Source organism: Thamnophis elegans, chromosome 10 (genome assembly GCF_009769535.1).
Source record: "Thamnophis elegans isolate rThaEle1 chromosome 10, rThaEle1.pri, whole genome shotgun sequence".
Classification (NCBI taxonomy): Eukaryota; Metazoa; Chordata; class Lepidosauria; order Squamata; family Colubridae; genus Thamnophis; species Thamnophis elegans.
In genome coordinates this window covers 53993550-54010019 of record NC_045550.1, presented here as the reverse complement: position 1 = coordinate 54010019, position 16470 = coordinate 53993550, and the positions used below count along the sequence as shown (strand labels likewise).

Below are 16470 nucleotides of genomic sequence, written 5' to 3'. Positions count from 1 at the left end.
TTTCCATCCAGGCCCTCTGGTGCTTTGGTAAATAAGCTGACCCCCTTATTTTTGACAGTGATTTTTGACAAAGGTTTTTAACAGTGACTTCTCTGATCCAGCTAGAGCAGATTATTGTCTGTGCTTTCTGAAATCACTTGCTCCACTCTTTTTGAAGTTTCAGGATCCTGAGCACAAGGACTGGCCAGAATAGTATGAGCACTGTTGGAAGGAAGAGGGGACACAGTGTCATGGAAAGGCTCCGAAGATGTGCTGGTTGCATATGGGTTAGGCATAGCCAAGTGAATATTCATCGTGCTGAATATATTTCTCAGGCACTGGGACACCTTTAGGGAAATAAAACGCTTTTATTTAAATTCTTTAAAATAATATTGCTTTCTTAAACTTGTCAATAAATACAGCTGTATGCCATCTCTATATGAAAGGTTTCTCAACTTTGGCAACTTTAAGATAGGTGGACTTCAACTCCCAGAATTCCCAAGCCAGCATGGCTGGCTGGGGAATTCTGGGAGTTGAAGTCCACATATGGGTGGATGCTCCAACACTGGAGGTTTTTAAGAAGAGATTGGACAATCATTTCTCTGAAATGGTATAGGGTTTCTTGCTTGGGTAGGGGCTGTACTAGAAGACCTCCAAGGTCTCTTCCAATTCTGTTATTCAATTCAAGTTGCCAAGGTTGGGAAACATTGCTAGATGAGATCTAAGCTTTCTTGTCTGTTTTTTTTTCCATGGGAGCCCATTGCAACTGGAACACCAAATTAATCAAATTATTTCATTATTTCCGCATTTCCCTCATTCTAAAAATATCTCCGATTTCTCTAGAACTAGTTTGACACCTTTTATAAGAAATAAGAAGTGTTGCATTCTGTTATTTGTTCCCTGTATTCCCCTGGGCTGCATTTAATTATTCTTACTATAAGGATATGAATAGATAACTGTGAGAGGAAGGATGGATAAAGACAGGATAAAGGAAACTGCTTAATAATTAAAATGAAATCAAAATACTATGTAAAAGCAAGATAGAGGACGCTGAGCCAAACTGCAAATTCAGGAGAAAGACTGTGCAGTTATTATTATTATTTAATGTACAGATGTTTACAGATTCATAATAAGCAAAAAACTGAATATGGTAGGGGCTTTTCACTATTCAGTGCCCCTTACTGAGCCTTTATCATAGTATCATGATTACCCTCTTTAATGTGTAGTAATAATGAAAGAAATGATTCTGTGCAATATTTAATACGTGGAATCCATGAAGTCAGCTAATAAAGAATAATATGGAAGAATTGTCCTTTGAGAATAGTGGTTGGATCTCTGCTGCTCTAATTGTTTGTCATCCCGGCTTCCTATCATTAAGAACTGTTTGTCATCCGGGTTTTCTATCATTAAGGCATGTTTGTGTCATATTGGCAGTATGCCATCACATATAGTAACTACTTTAACATGATGGCCTTCCTGTTGCTTGTGAATTTAACTCAAACACAAAGAAAATGCTACAGCAATTTACAGGCCTCGATTTACAACAATTTGTTTCGTGCTCATTCAAAGTTACCGCAACATTAAAAAAAAATTATGGCCACTTTTTACACTTAACGACCATTGCAACAGCCCCATGGTCACGTGATCAAAATTTGGACGTTTGGCAACTGACTCATATATATGACAGTTGTAGGGTCCTTGGGGTTGTGTGATCATCTTTTGTGACCTTCTGACAAACAAATCCAGATTCACTTTACAACTGTGTTACTAACTGAACAACTACAATGATTCGTTTAACAACTGTTAAACCACAATTACTTCCCCTTTCCATCAAAAAAATGTCCATTTTTTTGGGTTCGCTTAATGACTGCCACCATCATTACATTCACTTGATGACTGCTGCAAAAAAGTTGTAAAATTGGACTAGCCGAGCAATGACTCACTTAATGACCAACATGATTTTTTATTGTAATTCCAGGCTCAAAATTATGCTTTTAATCCGAGAACTACTTGTACCATATAACAAAAGCAAGATGAAGCTAGCTTTTAATAAAACCCACATAAAAAGTTAGTGGAAATTAAGATATATTTGAAAGTGCTATAGTTTTCGTTTGCTCAGAGTTTGGAATTTCAGAAGATCTACGGACTCTACCTGTGATTGAATCTTTAAAGCAGGCCCAAGTTTTAATCCCATCATGTCTAAAAGATGTTCTTCTGTAAGCAGCGGTAAGGTTTCTCCATCAATGACATGATCTTTAAATACCTTTAAAAACAATCAGACTCGGTTATTCCCACTTCCCTGGCATTTCATATAGGAACAGTCCTTTATTTTGAAAAATACTTTGTATTTGAAAACCGTGTTTTGTTGTCTCTTGCTAGAACCCTGTCCTGTTGGTATTTTTCCATATGCTCTGTAAGCTTAAACCTTCCTGTCTCCATGGCCAGCTTTGAGTGGATATCATGTACACTGTACTTCATTTAAAAAAAAAAAAGAATAATAGGGTTAGAAGGGACCTTGGAGGTCTTCTTGTCCAGCGTCAGCAATCTGCGGCTATGGAGCCGCATGTGGCTCTTTCATCCCTCTGCTGCAGCTCCCTGTCACCATTTAGCACCTCAATTTTGTGAGGAGTGTCCGGTTGGAGGGGGGGAAAGTAGGTTTTCCAGTCAGCTCCGCAATTGTTAGGGCTTTCGGTTACAATAGGTAGAGGAAAAAGGATACTGTGCTAGGAGGAGACTCTAAGGTGGGGAAACCTCCACCACAAAGTCTCAGTTGGCTCCAGAATTGAACGGGGGGCTTCCGGTTAGGACCCTTGTGGCTCTTAGAGTGTTTAAGGTTGCTGACCCCTGTTCTAGTCTCACCTCCCTCTACAAGCAGGATATCCTGACCTATACCATTCCAGACAAACGGCTTTTCGTCTGTTTTTGAATGCCTCCATTGATATCTTCATGCAATACTTAGTACAATATTAGACAGTATTAAGAATAAACAACTACAGCATGGCATTACATAATAACGATGTTGTAATATGATGTACTGGCCTATGAATAACTAAAAGCAACAACATATCCAAAGCATGTGGAATAAAGAATGGTAAAATGAAATTACAGTATTATTTAAATAGGTTAAACATAAGGAACTCTTTCCTGAGCATTTTGCAGCTGTTGAATATTTATGATTACCTGAGCATAGTCAGAGCATCCTGGGAGACTGTTGATAAAACTGTATACATCTTCAACAGTCCATTTGCGAATATCTTCAGCAGATGAAATTTCTTCCCCCTTTAAAATTAGTCTGGGAGGGGCTAGGAGAATAGCGGGAGGGAAATTAGTTTTTTATTTTTAGTGACTAGCAAAGCAGCCAGAGAAAATTCTGCACGTATGACAAAACATTGAATCGACACTACGTAGGGGAGGCCAAATTAGATACAGGTAGATCAAGGTTGGAAATGACTATCACATGACTCTGGGATACGACAACTATTGTAAAATACTTGTTGGTTGCTAAGGACCCAAATTTTGATCCCAGGACCATGAGGATGTTGTGACAGTCATAAGTGCAACAGTCCGTCTTAAGTCATTTTTTAAAATACTGTTGCCACTTCAAATGGTTGCTATATGAATGGTTCCATGTGGAGAGTTAATTGTAGTATACATCAGCCACCACAATGTCTTGGGTACCAGGAACCGGTTCCATGGAGAGAGATTTCTCCACGGACCTGAGGGAGCCTGTGTGCTACCTGCATACAGCAGATGGGGCTTTGCTTATTTGCATGGACAGGTTTCTGGCATGCCACAAACTAGTGCCAGTCCATCAGAGGTGAAATGCAACCGGTTCGGGCCGGTTCACCTGAACCGGTAGTAAAAAATGCTACTGGTTTGCAGAACCGGTAGTAAAAAGTACTTTAAAAAGTTTTTTAAAAAACCATTCCGACGATTGCACGTTGCACAGCTGAGCTTCAGAACTTTTTTTAAAAAAAATTTAAATCATTTTTTTTTTACTACAGGTTCTCCAGGAACGTGCAGGGGTGGTGGTCCATTTTTGCTCTAGCTGGCTTCTCTGAGGCCTGCTAGGCCAAAAATGGGGGGGTGGTAGGTGCTGAGAAAGAAAGAGAGAGAGAGAGAGAGAGAGAGAGAGAGAGAGAGAGAGAGAAACAAAGAAAGAAAGGAAGGAAGGAAGGAAGGAAGGAAGGAAGGAGAAAGGAAGAGAAAGAAAAAGAAAGGGAGGGAGGGAAACAGGAGAGGAAGGAAGGACTACAAACCTGGCACTAAAAGCACCTTCAGAGGATAATCCAGGGCTGGAAGGGACCTGGAGGTCATCTAGTCCTACCCTGCTCCAGCCGGACATTGTGAGTTTCTGTCTTTTGATTCCCCAGTTACATGATTATATAGCCATGCCCACCCAATCACATGACCTCCACCAAGCCATGCCACACCAAGCCAAGCCCACAGAACGGGTAGTAAAAAATAATTAGCACATGCAGTCCAAAGACCTGGATTGGGCACCCCTTTTTATATAGTACTGAACCTGAGTCCTGTAAAATCCTAATATTGCTTCCCTGCATGAAGCTGGATCGCGGTGAAAATTTGATTTGCGCTGGAAAAGGGTTTTAAACCTTGTCCTCTCCAATACTTTTTTCTCTGTGTTGCAGTCCTAAGGGTTCTTTGCAAGCAGAATGTGTTCATTTATGATCACCACACAAAGTTTCCATGAAATCTATAGCTTGGGTTTCCAAGGTTATATTGAAGACATGGAAAATCTGTGGTTCTCCAGGTGATGCTTTCAACACTTTCTAGCTTCCTTCCACCTGGGACTGTCTGGCTCATAGTCTAGCACAGGAGTATCAAAGGATTTCTTCGAGGGCCAGATCAGCATTGTAGTTCTCCTCCGTGGGCTGGTTGGAGGGTAGGGGTCAGATGGGACAGACGCCTCCCGCAGCACCCTGCTGGCCAAAACGGGGCACGGGGAGGCTTGCGAGCCCCCCCCCCATCCCATTTTCAGCCTGGACGGTCTCCTGCAGCAATTTGCCAGTCAAAACAGGATGAGGAGGGGCATGCATGTCGTCCCCCCTCCCCCGTAGCCCATTTTTACTGCTAGAGGCACTGCGGGCCAGTCCTTTCCTATTTCCAGGCTGGACCCGTGGGCCAGATTTAAGCACCCGGCGGACTGCCTGAGGCCTGCGGGCCTTGAGTTTGACACCCTTGGACTCTAGCAATATCTGGAAGGCCATGATAGCCTGAATGCACGTCTTATTACTTACCGAAAGATAATGGAGGTTGATTGAGCATGGAGAAGCCACTTGTCAGAGCAGAGAATGTGATTTTTGATGGCTCTGCATGCTTTTCGTTAAAGACTAAGCAAGAAGTGTGAGGTTCTTTCTCGTTTCCATTGTGGCCGTCGGTTGCTTCACCGGGCATTTTGCGGTTACACAAGTTCTTTCTCAGGCCACCTTCACGTTCCTTCTCATTTTTGGTGACAGCTGCTGATGGCTCTGCCTGGACTTCGTGTTCTGTTTCTGCAGGCTTGAGTGGCATTTCCCCTTTGGTTTCTTTTTTGTCCTCGTTTTCTTCGCCGAGAGTCCCTGAAGCCAGATTCGCTTCCCCATCCTCCGTTGGGTTCTTTCCATGATCGAACTGGTAACGAGAAGCTTTGCGAATCCCAGCTCTTCTGCTTGGCCGACGGACCCGTTCTCTTTGAAGCATGGCGAGAGGTGGATAGGAGCTTGTGCCCAGGAACATGGCATTCCTCTGAAGTTCATGGAGGGCAGTCTGATGGATATACAGGCCATTGGAGAGGTGGCCTTCAGGAATGTAGTGCTTTTCTTGAAAACCAGCAGAGCAAGGCGGGACATCAGGGTAAGGGGAAAAGCCCCTGGATTTTACAAGACTTTTCCGTTGAGCTTTTTCGAGTTCTTTTTTCTGAAACATGGCACTCACTTCCATCCTAAGTAAGGTTCATAAACATGACACCATAACTGGAGATTCAATCTTTATCTACCAATAGGTTACAACTGTAGGAAATTAGCACCCACCCCTCTCCTAGAAGAGTGACATCGCCTAGGAAATATTGAAAAGGCAGAATATTATATTTCCCTGAATAAGAAATGGAGAAACATGTTTTTAGGCAGGAAAGAGACTCACTCTTAATAGCCCACAACTTTTGTTAATGGGCCATTAAGGGCCCGAGCTAGTCTACTCTACATAATAAAAGTAGGATTAGCCTTCTACAGAAACTCACCACATGGCATCTGGTATCTCAACCAAGCTTGGGACTCAAAAAGACACACAACCAGAAAGTTAGCTAAGACACCCCCCCCCAACCCCACCCCTGGGAGTATGACAACCAATCAGAATACATTTCTTACACAGGAACAGGAAACAGAGAGGTGGGGCCGAACAGAGAGTATAAAAATCCAGGAACTCTCAGCAAGCCCCTTTTTTCTCTCCTTTCTTCTTCCCCCAACATCTGGAAGCATGTGATCCCCCTTTTCTGTTCAGGACTTCAAGCCATGTGATCCTGTCCACCATTAAACCGTTTTTCCAAGCCAGCCTCCATGTTTCCAGTGTCTTTTTCCCCATTTAGAGCTGAACCCAGATGGACATTTCTTCCAACACAACATATAATGTTTGGAACATTAGGCATTGTAGAGCAGCACAAGGCTATGTGAATTAAAAAGCAAAATCCCATCTACCTACCCCCAATATTTCATGGCATCTTCTATTTTAAATTTTTAAAAACTCATTTGAGTCCTTGATGACCTACAATTGGTGGAGATTAAGTGTTGAATCTTTTTCAATCAAAGGATTACATTACCCACTCATAACCTCAGAGGGTACTTAGTTAGTAGAAGTAGGCAAGGGCCAAGATCACCCACACTTCATCATTTATATACACATACACTGTGCACACACATCCTTGAATACAGCAAAATTCCTAATGACTATATGGATTCATCCATGAAGTTTTCCAAAAACAATATGGAAGCAGATTACAGAAAGATTTTTTAGACTTCCCTGTTTAGCCTCTAGTTCTAGAATCCAGGCTAGTTTATGAGTCCAGACAAAATGCTAGATGCTGGTGCCTCCTGAGATCCTTGCCAGAATAATTATAACAACAAAATCTATATAATGCTGCAAGAAATAGATTTATACTAGTAGCCAATGGGAAAAGATGAAAATATAGAAAGATTGCCTGTAATTTAAATACTAATACCATCCATATAACCACAGTTTGAATGACAGTAACTAATTGATCTATAAGCCATCTGACATTCTAACAATGATTTGTTTAATCAGGGTTAATTAAGTAAACTGCTGGTGCAAACATTCATATAAACCACAAACTAGGTGATAAACCATAAATTATTACTTAGCATGTAAATTCTAATAACTGTGATTTAGTTCATTTTACCTGGCAATAATTTGTTTCTGAATCAATTCTTGTCTTTTGGCTACTGCTTCCATTGATTCGGATTGAAGAAAACTATATCCTAGTAATTGAATGAATTAATGAATATAATTAAAGATTATTTTTAGCATCATTCACTCGTTTAAAACTGGATCAATATTCATAAAGAAGCAGCCCACAGTGCAATCTTACAGATAATGACTCAAAGTTAAATCCAATTTAAATCCAGATTAATGTGTACAGGTAGTCTTTGATTTATGACCTGTTGCTTAGCAACTATTCAAAGGTATGATGGATTTCTCCTGGAGTACTTATGACCCATTTCCAAAGTTCTTATGCTTGTTCCTCTCTGCAGTCACATTACTGCAACTGACTGGTATTTATGATTCTTCGCCGCATCCCATGGTCACATGACTGCTTTTTACAACTTCTTTGTTGAAAACTGACATTTACTTCCATATTTTTTTTTGGCAAAAATGAGCAATTGGTTCGCTTAAGTGATTGCTGCAGAAAAGTTTGTAAAACTGGGTTTTCACATGGGTGACCCATTTTATGACTGTCATGACTTACAATCATAAAGGCAGGGGCTCCATTATGGTTATAAATTGAGTATCACCTGTATGGCTCCGAACTGAAGAAACAGGCTGGTTAAAAGGTAAAGGTTGAATTGAATTGAATTTATTGCATTTATATGCTGCCCTTTTCCCCGAAGGGGACTCAGGGCGGCTCACAATCCAAGTCAGGGAAGGGGGTACAGATAAGGGATTAAAAAAAAAAGACGAACAAAAACAATACACAATTTAAAAGCACACAACAACCATACCAGCTAAAAGCTCTTTAGCCCCAGGCCTGTCAGAACAGCCAGGTTTTAAGGGCTTTGCGGAAGGCCTGGAGGGTGGTGAGGGTTCGAATCTCCATGGGGAGCTCGTTCCAGAGGGTCGGAGCAGCCACAGAGAAGGCTCTCCTCCGGGTAGTCGCCAGTCGGCATTGGCCGGCAGATGGAATTTGGAGGAGGCCTAATCTGTGAGATCTAATCGGTCTATTGGAGGTAATTGGAGGTAATATGTGCTAGTCATTTCCAACTCTAGGGGGTGATGCTCATCTCTGTTTCAAAGCCGAAGAGCCAGTGCTGTCCGAAGACATCTCCATGGTCATGTGGCTGGTATGACTAAACGCTGAAGGCGCATGGAACACTGTTACCTTCCCACCAAAAGTGGTTCCTATTTTTCTACTTGCATTTTTACATGCTTTCAAACTGCTAGGTTGGCAGAAGCTGGGACAAGTAATGGGCGCTCACTCTGTTATGGCACTAGGGATTCGAACCGCCAAACTGCCGACCTTTCTGACTGACAAGCTCAGCGTCTTAGCCACTGAGCCACCGTGAGGCTGGTTAGTTCAACATAATTTTTAAATTCTTCCTTTCATTTCCTCTGATATTGGTTTTCGTTATATTGATAGATTAGTGAGATTCTGTTAATATAATCTTACGACAGAGCAAAATTAGCTCCCCTGGTTGTGATTCTTATTTGATTTACTTGGTGAGGCTGGCAGCCACATACGAGACTATGAACATTTTGAAAATGATTCAGATGAAAAGCTTTGGCCCTTATGAGAACCCAGGAACCCGCATTGTTCGTTAGAACTGATTGTCTTTTTCAGGTTTCTTCATGAGCCTGAAAAAAGTTACAGCTGCTTTAAGGAGTCAGGATTTTTTTTCACTCTGGTATTTCCTTTCTATATGTAGCTCTTGTAGAAACTTGCTAATAATTGTAGTTCAGCAACACTTGTTAGCACATAGGTTCCCTGTCTCTAACTACAGGTAGGTAGTCACAATTGAGACCAAAATTTATGTTGCTAAGTAAGACAGTTGTTAAGTGAGTTTGCCCCATCTTGCGACTTTTCTTGCCACAGTTGTTATGTACATCATTGCAGTTGTTAAGTTGGTAACACAATTGGTAAATGAATCTGGCTTCCCCAGTGACTTTGCTTATCAGACGGTCGCAAAAAAAATATATCTCATGATGTTTGGACACAGCAATGGTCATAAATATGAGTCAGTTGCCAAGGGTCTGAATTTTGATCACGTGACCATTGGGATGTTTTCAACGGTCATATGTCAATTTTTTCAGTACCATTGAAACTTTGAACAGTGTTGTTAAGTCGATGACTATCTGTATATAGACTAAGAGCCAAGGTGGTGCAGTGTTTAGAGTGCAGTACTGCAGCCACTTCAGCTGACTGTTAGCTGCAGTTCAGCGGTTCTAATCTCACCGGCTCAAGGTTGACTCAGCCTTCCATCCTTCCGAGGTGGGTGAAATGAGGACCCAGACTGTGGGGGCGATATGCTGACTCTGTAAACCGCTCAGAGAGGGCTGAAAGCCCTATGAAGTGGTATATACGTCTAACTGCTATTGCTATCGCTATATGAATGTAAGCTTTTGTACAACTTTAAATGTATAAACTACATTCGTTTAGTTTGGTTAGGGGAAAAAAAGGTACTATAGCAAATATTGGCTCCATCCAAAGCTTCCATTCAAGAGTGATTTGATCTAGAAGCAAATTGCTTCTAATGGTATGTGGGAATGAACTTGTGAGACAAGAGAAAGAGCCGCAATCTGGCAACCAGTGTGTAAAAGAAGGATGAAACGTGTGAGAAACATTTCAGAAGGGATTGTTCCAGAGGTGGGTTGCTCCTGGTTTGGCCCAGTTCGGCTGAACTGGTAGTGGAATTTAGGCCTGGGTCGCAGAACTGGCAGCGACCCAGGCTGGCTACGCCCCCGAACCAGTTTCCCGGTCACTGCTGCCTTTGCCGGCATGTGTTTTAGTCCCTTTTAAATGCTCTGTGCATGCGCAGAACAATTTACAGGCAACTAGTGCACGAAACTGCCACACAAAGTGAACTGGCAGTAACTTTGGCAGCAACCCACTCCTGGAATGTTCCTATTTTTATGGAGACTACAGGGGAAAGGAGGAGATAAATGCTTGCTTTTAGTCTCGCAAGATTCTGTTAACCAAACCTTACAACAAAGATGGGGCTAGTATTCCTGGATGTACTAGTAGTTCTTTCAAGGCTAACATTATCATCTGCACGACGGCATAGTGGTTAGGATGCAGTATTGCAGGTGTACTCACTGCTCACTACCAAGAGTTCAAGCCTTGACTGGGTCAAGGTTGACTTAGTCCTTCATCCTTCTGACGTTACTAAAAATGAGGACCCAGATTACTGGAAGCAAATGTCAGCCTCTGCTTTGCTGCTGCTTCGGCTGCCATTGAAACGGGGAGGGGGGGCATGGTATTTGGGAGGGGTTTACTAATTGTGCTGGAGGAAGATTCTGGAGTTCTGTTGCCTGTCGGACTGCGCATGCGGAGGAGGTTCCCGCCAAGGCCAACGGCACCGACATTCCATCTTGGTGATGCCTTTCGAAGTTATCTCACACCTGACACTTGGGAGAATTATGATTGGACTGCAACTGGGATGCCAAGGGGTGGGGAATGGGTTATTTTATATATCACTCGCTTTCACGCCTAAATAATCAGTCTTCGCTTTGCTACGCTTCTGATCATTTATAATTAGTAAAAGTACACTTGATTTCTATCAATGGAGTCTTGTGGTTTTCTTTCCTAATTACTCAATGAAGGAGTGCTGACAGCAATATTCCGACTCTACAGCTTGGAGAGGGCTGTAAAGCACTATGCAGCGGTATATAAGTCTATAAGTATAGCATTGCTACTGCTATTTATTTAATGCACAGAATCAAATCAGGGGCCTTTAATCAATTTAGAGACTTAGTGCAAGTTTCCCCATGCACACCCCTACGGTTTAACACAATCAACCCAGCTCTTCAAAATGGTGATTCAGATCAAATCAGAAATTTGAATCAAGCCTTGGGGTGGTTTGATACCAATAGTTTTCCTACTGCGACTATCTATTTACGTACTCAGTTACTTATGATCTCGCTCTTTCTCACCTGGTCCTTGGGAAACACAACTAGATAGTAAGTTTGGGTAGTTGGCAAGTTGTGAGGCAGGAGGTCCAAGAGCAGAAGCCACGTGAATCTGCCTGAGATCAGCCGGTGCCAAGATTTCAGATGCAGGTAACAAATGTCTAGGAGAGCAAGCAAGACATATAGTTAAAGTCTTATGGGCAAATGCTGAAATTCTGTGTAAGAAAAAGATTCAGGAAAGGAAACTTCCTATATATGAATCAGTAAAAGAGAGCAAGCAGTCTATAATGCACAGTACTCAGAATTCTGAAACAAAAAGTTGTAGATATAAAAAAAACCTCACCATTTTCATGAAATATTCCTAATGAATTCTGACCCTTAATTTAAAAATGTAGTAATATATTTGGATTTAATGTACCTGCTAAGGAATAAATGCCGATTAGTGATTTTAAAGCCTTAAGCAAAACATCTATATTAGTGGTTTAACATTAAAAAATAATAACAATGACAAGCAGCAAAATGGAGCAGAGGCAACTATAAGATCAGGTGTTTGGATGAAAATATGAAAGCATCCCATATGAGTAGTAGGCTGGTAACTGGTTTATTACCAGTTTGCGCATGCGGGTGCAAGGCTTCTGCGCATGCGCAGAAGCTTCTGGGAGGGTGGGCGGAGCTTCCCGCCTCTGCCACTACTGGTTCAGCTGAACTGGGCTGAACCAGGAGCAACCCACCTCTGACCCATATGCTGTCAATTCTGCCTCTTTGGTATGAGTGAGCAACATCATTACTCATGGCCAAAGGGCATGGAGATTGTATTGTGCCCACTGTTTTGATTTGTCCTCTCTCTCTGATGAGGGACCATATTCCAAATTGTTCTGACAGTTATGTATGGCTTCTGTTCACAGGAGAAAGAAACACTTGTGGAGCCAATAGGTAATCTTTTCTGGAAGAAAAGAGTATCTATAACAGTATTTTTCAACCTTGGGAAGTTTAATACGTGTGAACATCAAGTCCCAGAATTCCCCAGCCCGTATGTTGAGAAACACAGTCTGTAGTGGAAAAAGTGCTAGACCAGAACTTAGATTTACAAATAGTTCTCAACTCATGACCACAATTGGGATGGGAATTTCCATCACTAAACAATGTGGTCATTAAGTGAATCACAACTGATTTTACCACCTTTTCGCCATGGCTATTAAGCAAACCCAGCTTAGCTCATTGACTTTTGTTTGTCAGAAGGCCCCCTGCTAAGGTTGCCAATGTCTATCACATGACTCTGGGATCCTGTAAATACAGGCCAGTTGCCAAGTGCCAAAATTTGGAACATGTCATCATAGGAATGCTGCGACAATTATAAGTGCAAGACCGGTCGTAAATCACTTTTTCCCCCACTGCTATAACTTCACAGAAGTTAAACAAATGGTCATAAATCAAGAACTACCTCTGTTGAACTCAGATATATTGAAGATGTTGGCTGGGAATTGTTGGCTGTATTGCTGCCCAATACATTTGAAGGACATAATTCAAGGAAAGCTCTCCTTGAAATTTTGTCTTAAAGCAAGGGTGTCAAACTCGATTTCACTGAGGGCCACATCAGGGTTATGTTTGACCTTGGGGTGGGGGCAGGGGGGCATGGTCAGCTCAATATCACTCATGTCGGGGGTGCCTGTGGTGGCCCGAGCACTCTGCCAGTGAAAACGGGCTCCTGAGCTAAATTTTTGGCTGCGATGGCCTCCTGCAACCCTATGCAGGAGCTCGTGGCCCTTCCAAAACTCCGTTTTTGCTGGCAGAGGCACTGGGGCTGTTTCCAGAGCAGCCCCGCGGGCCAGATTTAAGCAGCTCATGGGCTGGATACGGCCCATGGGCCTTGAATTTGACACCCCTGCCTTAAAGCATAGGAGATTGTTCTATACCAGGAGTGGGGAAGTATGGCCTTGTGAACTTCAATTCCCAGAATTCCTGAGCCAGCATGAGCATGGGAGTTGAAGTGCATAAGTCATAAAAGGGCCATAATTCCCCACTTCTGCCCTACATGCTTTATGCTGTACAGACAATATTTTTTGTCTTTCATCCGTTAGCTAGGAGTACCTTTCCACAAACCGAGAGTCCAACTGTGAAGGAATTGTCTGCATTCCATGCTGGCGCATTAGCGGTAGGTGTCCTGTCATGAAGTGGCTCCTCATTAGGGTTTCGTGTTGCTGCCTCAGATCTAAAATAAATCACACAATATCAATGTACTAACAATTGTGTGCATTTGGTACTACAATGCAGAGTTGACCTTGGGCATAGGGAAGGGCGGAATGTGCCATTGAGGGGGCAGGTTTGCAGAAAAAGTACACAGCCTTGAGAAAAAGGAACGGGTGAGAAAGAAAGAAAAATCCCTCAAAATAACTCTGCCCTGGTTTTGTTTCCTATAAAATGGGAAAGAGAGAAACATTTTCAAGGTTGAGGTGACCATGGGTAGCAACGTGGTACACAGGTGACTTACTCTCTGGAGACAAATACTGTGGGGGTAAGACACCTCTAACACCCCTCGGGGTGTGTGTTCTGTTAAGATGCAGCCTGTTGTGCTTTTAAATGGCTTCTACTGTACAGCGCAGTGGAGTTGCCATGGTAACGGCTTCACAGTACTCCATAAGGGTGTTCCCTCTGGTAAGGGGGGAAATCTGACATTAGAAATTACATTTGGTCCTGACATTTCCCCCCTATAAATAAATATCCGGGCAACAACGGATTATTGGCTAGTACATCAATAAAAACCAAGAAAAAAAGAAAAAAATTATAACAAATAGGTCCAGTAAAACAAACCACAATCACTCATATAATAACATACATATTACATAACTTAAAAAGCAAAGTTTATTTATAATGAAAGGAATACAACTGTTAATCTGGAAAAACGTAGTGCCTGGGACTACATGGCAAAATGCAAATTTCTATCACAATGTATATTGGTTCCGCCTTACCACCTGTTGGGATGCCACTTCCAATTTGGTAAAAGGCCCCATCTTCCACACTTCTCTGCTTCCCAAGGATTATTATTTTTCTCATGTGATCCTGTGGATTCATGCTGTTGAAGAATGATCATCACTGGGAATCAGTGAAATGAAAATGTGCTGAGGGAAAGCAATTACATGAATAACACAAACACCAGAAAAATACAAATAATATAATACAGCTAATATAAAAAGGCCCTACTATATTTCCTTCTTCCACAACTCTGCATTGATGGGAATTGTTAGATCTATCAAGAATGTCTAAAAAGACTAAGTTCCTTGTTTGTGCCTTACATGTGCAAACCCCTGGCATTTTAGTCTTCAGGTTGCCATAAAAATAGAGTTGTCTTCTACCTATTAAGCCATGTCATTTAATTTTGACGGATCCTTTTCCAACTTTCAACATTATTTCCAGTCCTTCAATAGAACTTCTACAGTTAAGTTGATAGGTAACTGAAAAGAGCTCTTCAAATTTTTGTTGTTTCTTTCTATGGATTAGGAAATAGTTAAGAATGTGAAGTAAAGCAGTGTTTTCCAACGTCAATAATTTCATGATGTGTGGCCTTCAATTCATAGAACCATGATGGCAAACCTATGGCACACGTGCCACAGGTGGCACATGGAGCCATATTTGCTGGCATGGGAGCTGTCAGCTCTGGCACGCATGCATGTCCTGGCCAGCTGATTTTCGGCCTTCTGGAGGGCCAGGGGCAGGGGAACTGGTTCCTGCCAGTTCTAACCTCTTCTATAAAAGAGGCTCCACAAATCTACAGTGCCATTTAGAACCGGTTCCAACTCCCTTCCCCCTGCCCGTCTGCACATCATCAAGATGAAGAGCGAGAGGAGTAATTCTGGGAGTTGAAGTCCACAAGTCTTAAAGCTGTCAATTTTGAACACCCCTGGGGTTTTTTTTCTAAAGGGTTAGGGGTGCAAAGGTCTTGTAACTTGACAGCTTTAAGACTTGTGTGCTTCAAATGCCAGAGTTTCTGAGCCAACATTTTGGTTGCTAAGCAAGAACATTGTTAAGTGAGTTTCACCACATTTTACGTTGGCCACGCCCACCCAGTCACATGGCCAGCAAGCCACTCCCACAAAGCAGGCCACACCTACAGAAGAGGTTCTAAAAAATTTTGAAACCCACAACTGACCAGGGGAGACAGTTTTTGCCCTCCCCGGGCTTCAGGAAAGCCTCTGGAACCAGGGGAGGCCGAAAAACAGGCCTAACAGGCCAACCAGAAGTTAGGAAATGATCCGTTTCCGGCTTCCTGAGGGGCTCCCGGGGACTGGGGTAGGCCATTTTTGCGCTTCAGGACAGCCTCTGGAGCCTGGGGAGAGCAAAAGCTCCCTCCCACGTGTGTGTGTGTGTGTGTGTGTGTGTGTGTTTGTGTGTGTGTTTTCTTTAATATTTATAGGCCACCCTTTTCCCCGCGGGGACTCAGGGCGGCTTACATAAAATAGGGAGGGGGGTATAAACAATAAACATAAAACAATACATAAGAGTTAAAATAGTACTCAACATTCATTCTTCATTCGGTGTGTGTCATGAGTACATGCACGGGGCGGGGGTTGCGCGTGCATGCACAGGTGGGCAAGGCGCATTCAAATGGGGGTGTAGGTACGCACATGTGCGTGCACAGTTTTGACACAACTTTACAGTTTTGGTATGCCATCGCTGTCCTAGAATTCCCCAACTTCATGCTGGTTGGAGAATTCTGGGAGTTGAAGGCCACACATTTTAAAACATTAAACCACCAGGGGTGTCAAACTGGCGGCCCGTGGACCAGGTGTGTCATGCGCAGACCATGCCCACCCCAGCTCCGCAAATGGAAAAAACGCTGCAATACATCCCATGACGGCAACATGATGCCGCGAATTTGACACCTGTGCATTGGACTATGAAAAAACATAGATACCAGCTGTCACGGCCTGGCTTCATATAGGAGTTGTTACTAATCCTATTCTGTAAATCCTAGCAGTGCAGCACATTATAGGGATGAAATCAAGTTAATCACTCCTTTAGAGTTTTACCCTGAACAAACCCTTCTTGGCAGCAGGCAAAACCATTCATCCACTGGTAATTCTGTCACAGTTGGTTAAGCAAAGAATGGAAGTATGACATCTTTGCGGACTAAAGCTATTTGCGCAC

General features: G+C 42.6%; 1 protein-coding gene across 1 annotated transcript; it reads right to left on the bottom strand.

Moving 5' to 3' along the window:
- Positions 1-101: 101 nt before the first annotated feature.
- Positions 102-14397, bottom strand: SAMD7 (sterile alpha motif domain containing 7). The gene is made up of 8 exons (XM_032224898.1): positions 14295-14397; positions 13417-13537; positions 11353-11489; positions 7388-7466; positions 5238-5920; positions 3160-3281; positions 2132-2242; positions 102-326 (listed from the first exon to the last, which is right to left on the bottom strand). The coding sequence occupies exons 1-8, from the start codon at positions 14395-14397 to the stop codon at positions 102-104; spliced, it is 1581 nt and encodes a 526-aa protein (XP_032080789.1).
- Positions 14398-16470: the final 2073 nt, after the last annotated feature.